General features: G+C 41.5%; 3 protein-coding genes across 10 annotated transcripts in view; 2 read left to right on the top strand and 1 right to left on the bottom strand.

Moving 5' to 3' along the window:
• Window positions 1-9,247, bottom strand: part of sptbn4b (spectrin, beta, non-erythrocytic 4b) — a 32,685-nt gene extending 23,438 nt beyond the window's left edge. For 2 of the 7 annotated variants that reach the window (XR_003889961.1, XM_029843583.1), the window contains exons 1-16: window positions 8,839-9,247; window positions 5,306-5,463; window positions 4,917-5,068; window positions 4,631-4,804; window positions 3,729-3,820; window positions 3,564-3,644; window positions 3,349-3,464; window positions 3,105-3,217; window positions 2,826-3,013; window positions 2,318-2,435; window positions 2,029-2,187; window positions 1,619-1,921; window positions 1,315-1,465; window positions 865-1,001; window positions 599-748; window positions 28-396 (exon numbers count right to left, since the gene is read on the bottom strand). Coding sequence is in view for 6 of the 7 variants with exons in the window: in XM_029843583.1 (XP_029699443.1) it covers window positions 28-396; window positions 599-748; window positions 865-1,001; window positions 1,315-1,465; window positions 1,619-1,921; window positions 2,029-2,187; window positions 2,318-2,435; window positions 2,826-3,013; window positions 3,105-3,217; window positions 3,349-3,464; window positions 3,564-3,644; window positions 3,729-3,820; window positions 4,631-4,804; window positions 4,917-5,068; window positions 5,306-5,450 (2,448 nt within the window). In the remaining variant the exon portion in view is untranslated. The remainder of the gene's footprint in view (window positions 1-27; window positions 397-598; window positions 749-864; window positions 1,002-1,314; window positions 1,466-1,618; window positions 1,922-2,028; window positions 2,188-2,317; window positions 2,436-2,825; window positions 3,014-3,104; window positions 3,218-3,348; window positions 3,465-3,563; window positions 3,645-3,728; window positions 3,821-4,630; window positions 4,805-4,916; window positions 5,069-5,305; window positions 5,464-8,838) is intronic. The other 5 variants (XM_029843584.1, XM_029843585.1, XM_029843581.1 and 2 more) reach the window with 4 other exon arrangements.
• A 452-nt stretch (window positions 9,248-9,699) lies between these two features.
• Window positions 9,700-12,166, top strand: blvrb (biliverdin reductase B). Its single transcript, XM_011608703.2, has 5 exons — window positions 9,700-9,937; window positions 10,845-11,006; window positions 11,226-11,315; window positions 11,516-11,647; window positions 11,778-12,166. The coding sequence occupies exons 1-5, from the start codon at window positions 9,853-9,855 to the stop codon at window positions 11,930-11,932; spliced, it is 624 nt and encodes a 207-aa protein (XP_011607005.1). The 5' UTR covers window positions 9,700-9,852; the 3' UTR covers window positions 11,933-12,166.
• Window positions 12,167-12,313: 147 nt separating this feature from the next.
• On the top strand, window positions 12,314-16,619 carry sertad3 (SERTA domain containing 3). Of its 2 annotated transcripts, none has more exons than XM_029843588.1 (2): window positions 12,314-12,993; window positions 14,303-16,619. In XM_029843588.1, exon 2 carries the CDS (start codon window positions 14,310-14,312, stop codon window positions 15,330-15,332), a length of 1,023 nt encoding a protein of 340 aa, XP_029699448.1. In that variant the 5' UTR covers window positions 12,314-12,993; window positions 14,303-14,309; the 3' UTR covers window positions 15,333-16,619. The 2 variants fall into 2 exon arrangements, with proteins under 2 accessions (XP_029699448.1, XP_011607004.1); XM_011608702.2 differs by lacking the exon at window positions 12,314-12,993 and adding an exon at window positions 13,010-13,662.
• Window positions 16,620-16,700: the final 81 nt, after the last annotated feature.

Genomic DNA, 16,700 nt, shown 5'->3' with positions numbered 1-16,700 from the left:
CCTCTTTTCTCGGCGCCCTTTCCCCACCTCTTGGTCCCGGTAATGTAGAGCCAATGCCACCATGTGCTTATGTAATGTCACGACATGTAGTCGATGTTTGTCGATAGCCTCGCTGACCCCTCTGTGTTTCTTCAGCAGGGACTGTGTGGAGTACTCATCATGTCCAAAGTCTTCACTTGAGACCAGGCGGTAAGCATCCTGCAGCCAGGCAACCAGGTCGTTCATCTCGGTGGAGAACTGAAAGAAATTTAGTGCTTCCTGGAGATGGCCGAGACGCTGGGCTGCCTGATCCTCCAGCCTCTTCCACTGGTTCTTCAACTCCATGAGGTGCTCCTGCATCCCTGCTGTACCCAAGCTCTTCTCACTCAGTATCTGCTTCCCTTGCTTGATGGTGTTCTACAAGAGCAATATAAAAGTGTTAATTTTACCCTCCTGGCACCCGATTCATGAAAATGGAACTCTATTGAATAGTTTATATCTATTCTGAACAGCAGTGCAGTGGTTCTTTTTATTTTCACTTTGGGGAGTTTCATGAATAATAAAACTTTGTAAAATAAAACACATCAAATCCACATCAAATCCCCAGAAACTCACTCACTTGCAGCAGGGACCGGTGAGCTAGTAGTTCTCCAGCCAAAGTCTTGTGTTTTTGAAGTAATTTCAGCACGCTTGTCAGGTCCTTCCCGAAACCCTGAGCTCCCAAGATGGCGCTTTTCTCCCTGATCCACGCCTCTGATTCCTCCAACTCCTTTCACAAGTAAATGCACACAATGATTCCAATATTTATAGTATTAGCTTCATTTAAAGACAAAATGAAATCTAGCAAGTAAAGACCCAGTCTTTTCTTTTCATAAGAGATTCTACCTGAAGAAAGGCCCACAGCTCTCTCGACTCCTCAAGGTCATTGCATCTTTTAGATGCCAGTTGTTTCAGCTCCTCCAGACATGAACTAACATGATTCACACGGTTACAGATCACCTGGGGGTCGCAAGGTTGATAACCTAGGAGACAGTAAATGAGTGACAATGAGAAAAACAGAGCAGTGATCAAAAAATTCAGTGATTAAATTAATGTATATGCAGATAGACTACCATAGAACGTGTGTTTTTTCCATTGATCTGTATATTTATGAGAAGGTTCGACAAATGAGTAGATAGGAAGTGGTAAGATTATTGCTTCCTGACATCATTCTGGCCATCATTTGATTGTACATCACTCCTTTGATTACCAGGTTTAGGTGGGTTTAGGTTTGTAGACAACTCAACATATGACTTCATGATTTCTAAGACATTGATGAGTGAGTCTATTCTTTACCCTCTATAGTGGTAAATTTAAGTGCAGCTTTGTTGAGTGACTCCACCCTTTCTGCTTGCACTGCAATGTCTGCTTCCTGAAGGCTGTGCTTCTGCAGCAGATCTTCCACCTCCAGAAGATGCTTCCCATAATCTTTTGACAGCAGTTGGACCTGACAAGGAGCAGGAAATGAAAAGATTGAGAGACAAGCCAGGTGGACGTAGATCTTTTTTTTTTAGCTTAACCTAGTTTTTAGCTTAACCTTATAATCTCCCAAATGTTAATCAAATCTAAGCAAAGCACATAATGATGGACCCTAAAGTACCTGTGTATCCTCCATCCAATCAATCATATACACCATGTCCTGGAAAATCTTCTGCAATGCCAAGTTCTTCTCTAGACGTGTCCTCCTGCCAGCCACCAACTCTTTCAACAATTTCCATTGGCCAAGTATGTTCTCCTTTCGTGCTAAGATACGTCGGATATCATAGTATCCTTCTGATTCCATCTCAGCTGAAAGCTCCACCACCACCCCAATCCTCTCCTCGTATGAGGCTATATCTGCCTCGATTGCCTCATGTTTCTTCATCGCAGCCTCAACTGCGGGTAAGTCGTAACCAAAATTGTCCTGTGAGATGCAGAAGAAGAGAGAGTACATAATTGGTTGGTTCTTCAGCAGTTACTATCACAAAAACACGCACTAATAGATCCTGTTTGCACTGCTCAGGTCGGTACCTGTGACACAAGTCTCTGGTTTTCATTGAGCCATGCTTGTCTCATGGTAGTTTTGTGGTCAAAACGCTGAGCCAGAAGCTCCAGCTTCTCCTGGCGAATCAGCTCCTTGCGCAATGACACCCCCCTCTCATGTTCTGCCTTTTCTAGTCTCTCCCACGCCTGGTGAGAAAATCAAACGTAACATTGAACTGTCCATCGGTGCCAGATGTGGTCGATCAGCTTTCGTCTCAAACTGAACACCAAAATACGCAACATGCGGCATAATTAACATAGCTGATGGATGCACGACCTTGTTGATGTCTGAGATAAGCTTTCCATCATGAGGCACATAGGGTTTCTGGTTGTTGGCTCTGAGTTTGCTTTGGATGGTAAAGAGAAGAACTTCAAGATTCCCCTTCTCCTGAAATCTGTAAGAGTAGCAGTCTTAAGTTAGCAAGCTATAATGTGCACAGGTCAGTAGTAGTAGTTAACAGCTTAGTGAGCTACTCTGTAGCTCTGAAACTGAAAGCATTTATTTAACAAAAACAGCAACAACAAAATAAACAAATCAAAACAAAAAAAACATATATGAAAATATCGGTTCAAAGATCTGGGAAAAAACAGGATATAAGCAGAAATAGGTAAATTTCTTTCTTTCTTGCTCTGCAGGAGACGTGGCACTCACACTTTATGAGACTTTCAAAGGAGTTTGTACTTCTACAGTCCAAATAGCAGCTATTGTAAAAATTACAACATGCTAATTTAAAAAAATAGGTGTGACTTTAAAAGCATGTGGCAACAAAAAATGTGAAACTTACTTGATGGGCTTCTCTATAGTGCAGTAGGTTGTAAAGGCTTGCAGCTGCTGCTGAACTCCAGTCAGTGAGTTAGCAAACTTCTGGTTACTGATAACTGCAATGGTCTTTTCTATCCAGTCCAGCAGGTCTGAGGCCAAAGCCTCATAGCGATTAACGATGTTCTCGGCCTCAATGCAACTGTCTAGTACCTGACCCAGACGGGGGAAAACAAATACAATATTATTGTAAATTTTGCCTATTTTTGAGCATTCATTTCTGTGTGTGTGTGTTTTTTTTTACCTTGCCAACCCTCTTGCCCTCTACAATAAGGGCCTTCATCTTAGAGAAATAGTGGTAGTAGGAAACCACATATGTGATGATGGATTTTTCATCTGGATTCTCTGTGTTTACATCTGCACAAGATGGAAAGGAGTTCAGAGAGCTACACCACGAGCTACACCTCTCAGAGGAGTCATATCCCAGAAAAAATAAAAATGAATATCTATCATTGTTTCTAGTTTGGGTTGATTAAATGACATGTCACCTTCAGGGTCCAAAAGTTTAGTGAGACCAAGGTGCTGCTCAGCAACGTTGAAGGCTAACTGGAGGTTGTGAGTTGCATTTGAACGTGTCAGCTTGTGGAATTCTATCAGGTCAGGTCTGAAAGAAACGGCATCTCATTTTGCATTTATAAAATGTTCTGCGTCTCTCATCCATCATCCATGCTCCTATCATTTTTTATTTAAAACAACTCCCTACCTGTGTCTGTGTATAAGGGCGTTAAAGGCAAGACCATCTCTCCAGCAAGTGGTAAAATTTTGGATGTTGACTTCCGAATACCTGATGCACAGAATAGAGTTTAAATGGATTCCTGCTCGCACTGATCTTCTCGTGAACTTCTCTGGTGTAATTTACAGTGCTCACCCTGCTGTCTTCATCTGGCACCAGAGCAGTAGGGCATCCTTGGCAGAGCGAGTTTCTCTGTTGTCTTCTGTCTCTATTTTGATTACCTGGATCTGAACAAACATAGATTTTTGGAGGACTGAATTAAAGTCACCACAATGCATTTTCCTACTCCTAAACTATATGTTTTTGTTACAGGGTGTTTGGTTACAAGAGGCATTACCTATTACATTATTACTAACTACAATCAAAGGAGTCATTTTTTCTTAATTTTCACCATTTTATCCCAAACGAAAGCTGCATAACAGTAATAACAATAGAGAATTGACACAAGTTAACTCATATTATGAGTCATATGTCAAATATGACTCAGATAATGCTAAATGTGCATTGTGTTTCAGAGTCAAAATAGTGCTGCAGTGTAACACAAATGAGCCCTTTCCTTTTTCTCTGCTTTTATGCCTGTGTCAGTGCTGCCGAAGCCTGGAAACGCAGGGCATGTGTTTAAATATGAGTTAAGTGTGTGTGGCCCTGTCATCATTTGTGTATGTCAGGACTTCATCCTGCTTGTGTGTATGTAGTCAGATGGGTCTAGGTGTGTGTGTGTCCTCGTGGAAGAACAAAGTAGAAGGCACATGCTACCCTTAGGCAGTTAGGCCGTAAGTGACATTTGGGCTTTATCCACCAAACAGAGTGGGTTATTGCAGAGTGATGACGTGGAAGCTCTGACAGCCTCCCCTGGAAATAGCTGCCAGCAGATCGTTTTCAATGATTCTACTGCTTATTATGCATCTTTGTGCTTTAGCAACCAGCTTGGTAACATCTGCAAGCATCCTATTCCCCTAATAAAATAATTAGAATCAGGCATTGGGCACTAAAAACAATCCATATGATTCTGGCTTGGTCCTTTTGATTCTGTTTACCTGAAAGCGAAGAATGATAGTCCAGATAAGGCCTAAGGTGAGGCGGTGGTTTCCATCCACGATATCGTGGGAACCAACATTTTCTAGATGGACCCTTTGCTCTTTGAGGAATTGTAGAGCTTTGTCAACATTCTCGAGGCAATGGATCCGCATGCGACCTCGTGTAGGCCTTGGCTGGGGAGAGCAGGAAAATAAAAATGTGTGATCACACACCTTATTACCAAAGCCTGATGAAATACTGAATATAGAACATTTGTTCTCTAGGGTTCCAAAACTGTGTTCTCACCAAAAGCTCTCCACTGAGGACCTCCAGAAGTCGGGTGAGCATGTATCCATCCCTCAGGTCGTTGTAAAGGTCAGATATGCGACAGGACACTCTGGACAGATGCGAGTTAACCCATTTGGTGAACGTTTTCTTCTGTACTGCATCTCGTTCATCTGAGGACAATAAGAAAAGAAAAGGAAAGTAAAATTAAAGGGAAACCATATGCAGTTCAGATCGGAAACACATTACTGTACTGAAAATATACATAACATTATCTGACCAGTCATTTAAAGAAAAAATATAGATTATGACTAGAAGGAAAACACCCCTAGTGTCATTAACAATAATCAACATATTACATTTGTCAAAGGTGAATTTGTGAGTGTTTTAATAACATTAAACTATGCGACCTGCCAGGGCCTTGATTCGGGAGCACTCAAACAGCTTAGAACTGGTACACTCTGTCTCCCAGAACCCTGAACCAATCGATCGGTTGTTATTGTTGAGCTGGCGTTGGGCTTCTGCATTGTCCAGGTCTGAGGAGGCATTAGCCATCGCGTCCGACACCCTGTAACGTGCACACACACACACACACACACACACACACACACACACGAGTGAAACAGCTGTCCCATCCGCAATGTGCAAATCTTTTAAATCTTCGATCGAAACAAGATAAATACATGCATGAACTCATGGCAAATGTGTCTGGTCTACCACTTGAGCAAATGTTTTGGAGCAGTGCTCTTCATATTTGGGGATAGGTTTGCTATAAATTTGTGGCTCTAATAAAAAAATTGTAAAAAAAAACCCCCATCACATTCGTAAAGTGTAATGATCTCTATACAGAAGCAAAATATTTCAAATTCAGAGTGTATCTTTTTTTAGTAATCAATTATTTTTTCCTTCTTTAGTTATAAAAAACACGCATCAAGAACACGCTCAAAAATAGAAATTGCAGCGTTTTTCTGTCTGGACACTTAAAAGTTGCAAGCTGTGATGTCAAGACTGACGTGAACAGAAAACCCTCCAGCAGAAGCACAAGGAGCAGAGCGAAAGGCAAGAACACTGACGAGAACACCAGCATCCCCACCTTCCTGCAGTATCCACAGGATTTTCTTCACTGACCAGACTATTTCTTGGCTGTTCTGTCACTCTTTTAAAATGGAAAAACAATTTACAGAAGTATTTGGTGCCCTAAGAGTTATAGTAATAAATTACAGCGATTACTGATGTTTTTGAGGTGGTTTGGAAGGGTATTAAAAAGGTGTCATTATTAGGGTCCACGCTACATAAACATGCAGCTGCTCCACCCCCATCCTGCTTTGTGTTATGTATGGATGGACATGAACAATACACACAATGGGTAGTGCTGGAGCAGATGTGCTCGCAGGACATAAAATATACAATTTGGTAATTTGGCCTTGGGTGGTTTAGCATTAAAGGAACACGTTTCATACAGCAGCGTTGCAAGTCGATATGAAAACTGTTTTTTTTCCTTTCAGCCAAAATATTCTGTGATGTATGCAGATGTATATATTCTGTATCACATGACCTTTGTTTTCTTTGATGCTATCCTTGCCAAACCTCAACCACCTGGTGTCTTTCAATCAATCAAATTCAAAGCTCAAATGACTGCCTGACTGCTCTGCTGTGTGCACGTGTGTGTGCACGTGTGTGTGTGTGTGTGTGTGTGCGCACATGCATGCATGTGTGTTCATTCTAATAATCAGACTCAGCTGTTGGAGAAAGACTCAGCCCTAAGCAAGAGTCGACACTATGGTACTCTAGCTGAAAATCTGTCCGTCCGTCCGTCCATCAGCCTGCCTGTCTGTCTGTCTGCCTGTCTGTCTGCCTGTCTGTCTTTAGCTCACCAACACACAGACACAGTTCATGGCCCATTTCCTGAAAATGTCACTAAAATTTGTTCGGAACCTTTTGAGTTGCTAACAGGCAGTCAAACAAACAGACATGAATTATGAATTTGTCACTAAAGTTCCAATAACAGGAGCCTTAACTAGCTTTTGAAGACACAATGAGGATTATCGTGGGTATTTTTCATGTTGCCCTGACGAGAACTAAAGTGAAAGTTCTGCCCTCAGAGTTAACATCTTTGTTTAAAGCCAGCAGCAGTGACTGGGTGAGGAGGATAACGATGACTGGTGGCTGGGGATCTATCGATGCTGTACTTTCTCCCCAGATCAAATTGCTAAATTGTATTATCATGCAATAACCATGTAGTTTGCCAGTATGCAGCTATTTTGGTGTAGAGGTTCGATGCTGGGAAAAAACAAAAAAGAGACACACAAAAAGATCGTCACAAGTGAGGAAAGAGCAGTTTTTGAGTCTTCATCAACATGATCAGAAGGTGAAAAAGTCTGACATTTAAGACGGTGTCTAGTAAAGGTTATCATATTAACAAATAATTAAAATGGCTCAATCCAAAATGAGCATGTGACCCAATTTCAGTTTACAGCATCAGAAGCCTTTTAAATCTGTTTATAGGAGTCTTATTTTCTCATCAAAAAAAGAAAGAAATCAACCCAACACAAGGAATTATCATGAACTGTCTATGTACAGATTCCAGAATAATCCTGCATCCTAAAAATATCCCCAAACTGTGCTTGTTCTGAAGTTTGACCTCTTACTCGTGTTCTCCTGGTTCTTTGTCACTGACGTCACTTTACACACTGCACTGAGTCACTTCCTCTCACTTCACCTCAGCAGAGTCAAACGTCTGCAAGCCGGAACTGGAGCCGCCGCCCAGTTCTGAGTTGGCAGGACAGCCGTTCTTAATGAAAGTAGTCACATTGTAGGGCGATAAACAAAAAGGCCAAGAGCACTGACATCCTCCGGGCTCGGTGTGTGAACAGAAAAGGACAGGATGACATTGAGAAGGAAAAGATGAGAGGAGAGATGTGCAATATGATGTGAGTTCAGACGTTTCTGATCTTTTGCATTTCGACAACCTCAACGATGCAGTGATCAATCGGTGTATGTTCAGTGTGTGTCGGTATGAGCGATACACACTGTCAAGTCACTATAAGTCCAGAATAAGTTCCAGGGCACAGTGTTGATACTGTAGAGAATCCTGGTGGTTCAAGATAGCAAATGCGTTTCTATTAGGTGCAATTCTGCAGTAAATTCCTGTGCAAAACATTTAGCATTTAATGTTGTTTTACCTGTGCTCCTTATAGAGGAATTAGCTCATGAATGTAATTTCTAAACAGGAGTTTGGGACAATTATAGACAATGACAATGTAACAAAAGTACAAAACTGGTGCTTTCCACCGTAATTCTGGTCAAATAGGGCATGTCGTGATTTAACAGGCTACTGTGCTTTGGCTTTTCGAGTTGCTAAAAAAAGCAATGAGCCTTTGTCTCACTAAAGTATGATAAATAATAAATAAATACACCCCAATAGCGCACTAAAACTGCCAGGGTCCTTAATATCATATACCACAAGGAGCGATAAGATGAAAAAGTAATCTGAGGTCACAAGCGGGACCAAATACCCACAGAACTTCAGACGGTGTTAAGGTTGGTGAAATGTATTTTTGAAACACCGTTTTCCAAATGACTACAGTGGCCAACGTCATCATCTGCAAAGTAAAGTGATAATGTACCATAATGTAACGTGCAACACCAACTAGGACACGCTAGGCCGCCATGCAGCTCCTAAATTAGTTTAGAATTTTCAATTATACGGCCAGGGCTGCAGACATCGCAGACACTTTCCAAGACATGCATCCTGTAAGACAAGAAAGGTGAAAAGATGTGAGACAGCGCATTCCCCCATCGGATCACTGCGGTACCCTGCAACCAAATGCAGGCCGGCATCCCTGCAAAAGGGGGAGAACACCGAACAACTCGACTCCTTACTCTTAGAACGCCCAAATGCATTCAATAAACAATGCAGATTCCCGTAGGGTTACTTTCTTACCGTGAGCTTCAGTGTCCGTCTTCTGGATTGGATTTGTCCTCTTATTATGCCAAGACGACGTTCCACCGAATCAATGTGACCAGCTGGTTTATCAATGGAGGACGCAGGACGGTTAGCTTCTATTCCAGCAAGGTTGGTGCCTCGATTAGTCCTTTTTACAAGAGAAAGCGGTCTGTCATGGTAATTACTGGAATAACCCGAGGAACCCGTACCGAAGCCTCAGAAAAGGGTACCGAGTGCCCGCAGCGGTGACCGCCCGGCACGAAGATGCTGCGCGTACTGAGGATGTGAGCCGGCGGAGGGTGATGATGAGCTCCATAGAGGTCCCCGCTTCCACCTGACACAACCTTCCTCCTCCTCCTCTCCGCTGGTGATGCTGGAGGAAAATATCAGCATTCGTGCAACCAGCAGCGAGAGAGAGAGAGGGAGGGAGAGAGAGGTAGAGAGAGGTAGAGAGAGGGGGAGAGAGAGGTAGAGAGAGGTAGAGAGAGGGGGAGAGAGAGGTAGAGAGAGGGGAGAGAGACAAGAGCTGGAGAGAGACGGGAAGGTGCATTTCACTTATTTTACATTTAACACTTATGATTACGTCTTTGAAAAACAAATGCTGCAAAAAAGAAAGTGCATTAGGTATAAATGCCAAATGCCGTCATGTATGTTTTTGCGCGGTATATAGGCCTTTATCATAAATCGAAAAAGTTTGCCATGTTTATATCTCATATGCTAGGAAACTACTAATTTCATAATGCCGACTTGGACAAAGCAGAAAGCACACGCGTGCACTGCCTGGAGTTGCAGTGTGGGGGCGTGAGACCGGTGGCTGAGCCCGGGCTCCTTTAAACCGTGCGAGGAGGAGTCAGCTCTGCGGAAGCGCCTCTCTGGCTCTTATCTGAGAGGTGTTGTTGTGCAGGCTCACTGTGTTTATGGATTAAAGTGTCTCCTGCATCCGGCGCACTAAGTGCACTATTGTGTTGTTTGCGTGTCAGGTCAGAGTTAGATTGAAGCCAGTGGGGAACAATGTCGGACTCCATCGAAAACGTCGCGATATTTGGAGCCACGGGAATGACCGGACTGGCGACCCTTTCACAAGCCGTGGCAGCAGGTGAGAAGTTAAACGACCGGATTGGATTGAATGGCAACAACAACAAAACAAACAAACTCTGACCCTGTCTGCAGACAGAGCCAGAGACACGGGAACTGGGATCCGGGTAATTGGGGAGCCCATTCCCGGGGTTTGCAGCGGTGACGGAACGAGTCAAAACATTTATTATATGGCAATAATTTAGGAATAATCAACGAACCAAACTTTCAACTGTTTTATTCAAAATCTTCAGCAGATTCTCACAGCTAATAGTATTTTAAAAATATATGCGAAAACGGGGTCATATTTAAATTTATGTTATGCAGTTACCTCTAACCTGTACTATCGTACTACTGACTATGTTTTTTTTAAATCTTTATCTACAGACTTCAGATAGTCTCATCCTTAAACACATTTTGTCATGTGACTTATTTCCTTATTTCCTCCAAAGTCAGTTTCCAAAATTGCCGAGTCATTTTAATGACATAAGAACCTTGCTGAGTCACATCAGGCTGACGCGTGTGGGTGGCTGATTGTAGAAGACGTTCACTATCTCACATGACCAACAAGGGTGGAATCTTAGCGAAGGCTTTTGCGATAGCATCTTATAAAGTCCACCCTTCTATCTCCAATTTAAAGATTTAGTGTGTATCTACAGACCTGAATGAAATGTAACAGGTACGATAACTAAACAAACCAAAACACTCATCGTGATTATGGCACCAACACTCATTTGTCTTCTACATTTTCTTCCCCACCTTGTTGGAAATATGATAGTTTATGAATATTTTTGATACTGAAACTAATAAGCACTGTAGATGTAGATGTAGATGTTATTACAACAACCTGATGTTTAATGTATATAGTTTTCATGGGAATGGCTGAAAAAACCTGAAATTTGCATCTTCATCATCGTCATCATCATCAGGGTATAAAGTGACGGTGCTGGTGCGTGACCCTACCAAGCTTCCTGCTGACCACAATGCATCCAGGGTTGTGGTTGGAGATGTCCTTAACTTAGAGGATGTAAAGAAGACCATGGAAGGCCAGGATGCTGTCATCATCGTCCTGGGTACCAGGAACGATCTCAGTAAGTCTAAAAGGCGGAGTGTGAAACACACACTCACAAATGCAGCCTAAAGTTTGATATGACTTTAGTTAAATCCAAGAAACATAGCCTTTTTTCATCACTATGCATACTACAAATGCATACTACATTTACCTAAAGGAAATGTGGCTTTGTTCAGATCTTTGGGTCGGTATATAGCATAAAATAGTTTGTAATCCTGAGATGTCATCACATTGTCAGGCCCAACCACCATGATGTCAGAAGGAACCAAGAACATTGTTAAAACCATGAAGGCTCGTGGAATCAGAAAAGTGATTGGCTGCATGTCAGGTAAAAAAACACACTTGATGCACTTAACTGTTCCATTCGATTTTGTGATGAAGCCAGAATTAGCCAAAAGGCTAGTTTTCATCTGCAGTCCCATGGCCACGAAGTTAAAAGCAATAAAATACCGATACTGATAAAGTATACTGTGAAGTATTGCGTCCATTTTTCCCCCTCGACTTATTTGATTTGCCTTTACCTTTCAGCCTTTCTGCTGTGGGATCGAGCCAAGGTCCCGCCTCGTTTGATTGCAGTGACAGAGGACCACGACAGGATGTACACCGTGCTAAAATCATCAGAGCTGGACTATGTGGCTGTGATGCCACCTCATATTGATAGTCAGTGGAAAACACAATCGCCACTAAAGTCTATTTGGGACTTTTAACTGCTTATCACAAATGTTGCTATTTTAATTGATACAGGGATAAAACATATTTCTAACATTTTTGTTCTTGTGCTTCTTTTTAGACAACCTTCCTCTGACCGAGAGCTGTATGGCAGCAGAGAACATGCTGAAAGGACGGGCCATCTCAAAACACGACCTGGGACATTTCTTCGTCAAGTGCCTGTCCACCTCAGAGTGGGACGGCAAAACTGTTGGGGTGTGGGGAGAGTATAAATAATCCTGAGCAACGTTGTCCTGGTGGCCTCCAGACAGTGAAGCCCTTTAAAAAGATTCCACTGACATTTTGATATGTTCCATATAATTGCCATTGTTATTTCCAACGTCAACATGCTGGAGAGAAAATATTTTTGCATTGCTTTGAATCAGCCCTGGTTTAGTTTTTTTAATATTAAATATGCATTTAGTACTAGTCAATTACAAATGAGGAAAATAAACATTTTGAGGATAAAAATTGGTTGTGTGTGTGTGTGTGTGTGTGTGGGTTGGGGCACAAGAAAACAGTAGAGCTAAACATTCCAAAAAACAGTGATATTCAAATATTAGTACTTCATTTTATTTTCCACAGTTTATTTAAATCCTGTGTTCCATTACAGCCTTTTATCACGTAAAGATTCAATCTTTACCTTCTTGAGGGTTTCCCAAAGACCATCAATGCACAAATGATTGCAGGCAGGCACGATTCACAGCGAGTTAACCTATAATTGCTAAAATAACTTCTTATGCTTAAAATTAACAGTCACTCACAAAAAAAGGATGCCCAGTCCAGCCATCACGCCAGCCCTTAAAGGATTCAGCTAGAAATGGTAATTAGCTGGGGCAGAGGTCACTACAACTTTAAACACCAAGAAAAAGCACCATTGTTGTATTAATCTTCCTTTGCCGGAAGCCCAACAGGTCACGATCTGGCTAAACAACCAAACCACTGTGCAACATACTAAAAAGTATAAGAAGTATATATAAATGCAACAGACATGCACACATCCATTGACCATCTTTAGTTAATTACTGCAGTATGTTTCTGTTTCACACCAATATTTTCTCTTCTATGTTAGGCTGGGGGATCTGATAGAATATGGGTTCTACTCTACTCTATTCTATATTTAAACATATTTTTTTCTCTCCACACAGATGGATATATTTAAAAACCTTTTCTTCGTACCAGCGAGTGGAACATACCAGAAGTTAGAGTTAACTTTGACATGTTGATGATCATTTACCAGAAAATTTTCCTGCATTTTTCTGTCTGAACACTGTTATTTGCTGGACAGTGTCGCCCAGGTACATCTTAAAACAATTTATAGGAGAATATTGTGTATTGGTATAGGTGGAAAAAAATCTTTATCTTTTCATATTATTACTCCGCCAAGGAGATGTTTGTTGTTTGTTTCTTTATCTTACAGTGAGCAAAATAACTCGGAAAGTTATAATTGTTCTGTTTACTTTATTAATCCCCGGGAGAAATTTGGCACATTCTCAAAGTGACACCAAATTCAATGCAAATTTAAAATAAGAGGACTGAAACTTGCTAACGTGTAAATTACTCAGCAACTGATTTAGAAGTTAGCTTTAGACAGAAAAAAAGATGTTTTACGTATTAAGGGGATGAAAAGTGGATGGATTACGTACCCGTTTCGTTTAGAAAACTCCATTACCCACAATCCCTGTTTATACAGCCAGCCCATTTATCTTGCAGCCAACCCCCAACTGTGGCGTAAAACTCAAATCACGAGCGGGAGATCGACGTGTTCGGTTAGTTAAAAAAAAGTAAGAGCGTCAAAAGTTTGATTAAGTCGGCTACTTTTTGTTGTTATAACGATCTTCGTTTAGAATGCGTAAGGAATTACGCTTGGTTTTAAAGTAATTTTTTTTACGCGACAATCGAGAAGGATTACGACATACCAGCGCACGAGTAACTTCGCCGAAGAGAGACAGGAAGTGATTCAACAGGTCTGTTTATTAAGGTCTTTTTAAAGTAATGTTTAAACTTTACGTCCTGGACTGAGCGATCTCTTTAATCAGACTCTGTCAAGCTCAGTCAAACTTTTATAGAATTTTAGTTATATTTTGTACATTGATATTTTCCCTCCCTCTCACGCTGATGTAGTCATGAAACTAGCTAGCTAACATTGTAACTAGGAAAAGTTAAAAGACCAAGATTATCACTTCGGATTTCATTTTAATGCTGCGATATATATTCAATTAACTACGAAAACTATAAAATGGAATTTGTTATTGAATGATTTTAATAATTAGAAGTTGATCGATATTCTTAGAACCACTGGTATGAATGTATTTGTAGCACATAGCTTTTTAAAAATGGGCATTTCCGCCTTCGGTGACTCATTCTTAAAGCGCACTACTATTGTGAACAGGAGCTTCACGACGGGCGCACTAAAGCTTACACCGTACTGTCAAAGCCCGATCTGATTTGGAATGTAATGGCGCAAAGAAATGTGCTCTTTAAGAAGAAATCTGAGAGAGACAACTTTGTTATAATTCCCTGTGTTTTTAAGGATCAATATCTTAAAAACCCATTTTCATGACTATACAGAGCGAGAATGCATCACTGTTTTTCCTTCTTCTGTAGGTTGAAAATGATCGTCAAGGGGCAGAAGCGTAAACTCCATTCAGATGATGAGCAGGTTGCAGACAGGAGCAGCCCTTTCTGGGAGAACCAGCGCCAGTTTGTCTTCTCCGTTTCTCTGAACAAGTATCAGCGAAGCCAAGAGCTACCTGAGCCTAACCTGCGGCGGTCCGTTCTTATAGCCAACACACTGCGGCAGGTCAGCCTGGAGGCTTGTGAGGCACCCTCGATAGACATGGATCCGGCACATCCAACATGTGCCTCCTCGTCTTCGTACCAAGAGAAAAACGGTGGAGCTGGATACAACTCTTCTGTGGAGTTGGGTAACAGCCACTCGGCTCTTGCCAGCTCTCCAATTAGTTCTTCAGATTTCCCGCTGAAGTATGCTACAGGCTACCATTCGAATGAATCAAACGTCCCCGTGTCTGTAAAAGATGATCACGAGGACTGGGGATCTGTGTCTGCGGATAGTGATTTCTCTCTCTCAGCTGCTATCTCTTCTATTCTCACTGTATTGGACTCTTCAATTGATGGAAGCCAGCAGTTAGCTCCAAGGATGCCTCTCAGACCACTTGAGAACCTGTCGGGGCCTTATGAAGGGAGTCCAATGTGGCATAAACAAGAGATCCTAGATTATGGGGAAAGCGGGGAGCAGCAGTCGGATTGTAATCTGCGTGAGAGCAACATGGAGGGTATGAAGTCCAACTACCTCGGTGATCTATCCGTGCAGGAGCTTGTACAGGATATGGACACATCTCTACTCGAGAATGACGTGGCGGTGCTTGGGCTCAGAGCCAGTCGCGGTGGATTTGCTGTGGGGGACGACATATTTCGATACCTGCCGCCTTCATCTACCTCGTACCCGTCTCACCCCAGCTCCCACCCTCTCAACCAGAATTTAGTGTGTCTGCCTTCGTTCTCTATGTTCAGCAATTTGTCTTCCTCAACCTCTTTACCACCTCTCTCGAGTCACAATCACGTGAGAGAAGGACTTGAGCTGGATCATCTGATGGAGATTCTGGTGGAGTCCTGATAACCTCATCACCATCAACAGCCTGTTTAAGAACCCTCTGTCAGAAGAAACTATTTAAAACCTTTACTAGTTGAAGGATTGCTCTCGAAATGAGAGAAGTTTTTGTATAAAAGCAGTTATTTCCTGGTTGTATAAAAAAAACAAAACCCGAGGTCACAGCAGTGAGTCAGTGCATAATGAGCAACCGAACACCATTATACCTCAGCATGACTCAGCTATATTTGAACTAAGAAAAACCATTTTTGATCAGACCACCGGATTTAATTCAGATATAAAGAGCTGGAGGATGAACTGGCCATTTGCTCTCGAATATACCTGTAAAATCCCGTGTTCATATTGAACACGTATGAGGAGAAAATGCGTCCTGTGTCGTCATGTTTCATGAAATTCTCTCTTATCACACCAAGGTTAAAGCCTTTACATGCAAGTGTAAAGTTTAATGCTGTGATTTTACTGGTTTCAGAAGGTTTCAAACACTAATATACGTCACGCGTGTGGAATAAGAATCCCGTGAGAAAATCAAAGTGCATCATTTCTGTTTTTTTAATGCTGCCATTACCGTTGTTCTTTTTATAGCTTCGTCGTCGTTGCTGACTAGTTCCATTTCAATATTCAGTTCTGCCACTCGTTTCCAGCGTTGATGTAGAGACGGTTGCCACCATGAAAAATTGCACAACTCCAAATCTGCAGCTGGTTTTAAACCACGTCCCACCGCGAGACTGCGAGACTAAAATATTACTTTGGTTGTAGCAGCTGCTTGCATGTGTTACATTTTATTGTATATTTTTTTACACTGCTTTTACATTAATGCTGCATATTGTCAAGTCTCAGACGCTTCGCTCATGTTTGGGCCTTATTTTCGATAGCTTCCAAGTGTTCACAGGTTTTACATTAGAATTATTGCACTTTTCATTATGCATTCTTATCTTTCAGTCACTTCCTAATTTACTGTTATTTTATGCATCTTAAACCTGTACGTTCAGTTAATGTAGCCAATCTTTAAGAAAAACTAGGTTAAGTCTGGGACTTGTCTCAGTATGTAGTTCTTGTAGATGTCACCCCTGATCTGAATAGCTCTGCAGTGTACATTTTTATAATGAATTTAATTTTTAATGAGTAAATTATGACTAGGTTTTTTTTCATAATTTTGTATTATGAAAATGCAGTATAGTCATTGCCTTTTTTGATGTTTATTTACAAATGTAATGAATATAAGGGCAGAATGAACATATTCTACATTTATATTTGAAACGTCTGCCGATTATGTTTTTAATAAAATGTGTAAAAGGAGAAAGCTGTTTTCATTAAGAGTTAAGACACCTTTGCTAAAGTGGTAGTGATTGATCCACGTGCACTACCACCAATGTG

The sequence above is a fragment of the Takifugu rubripes genome, chromosome 11 (genome assembly GCF_901000725.2).
Source record: "Takifugu rubripes chromosome 11, fTakRub1.2, whole genome shotgun sequence".
Taxonomy (NCBI): Eukaryota; Metazoa; Chordata; class Actinopteri; order Tetraodontiformes; family Tetraodontidae; genus Takifugu; species Takifugu rubripes.
This window is presented reverse-complemented; position numbering and strand designations above follow the sequence as displayed.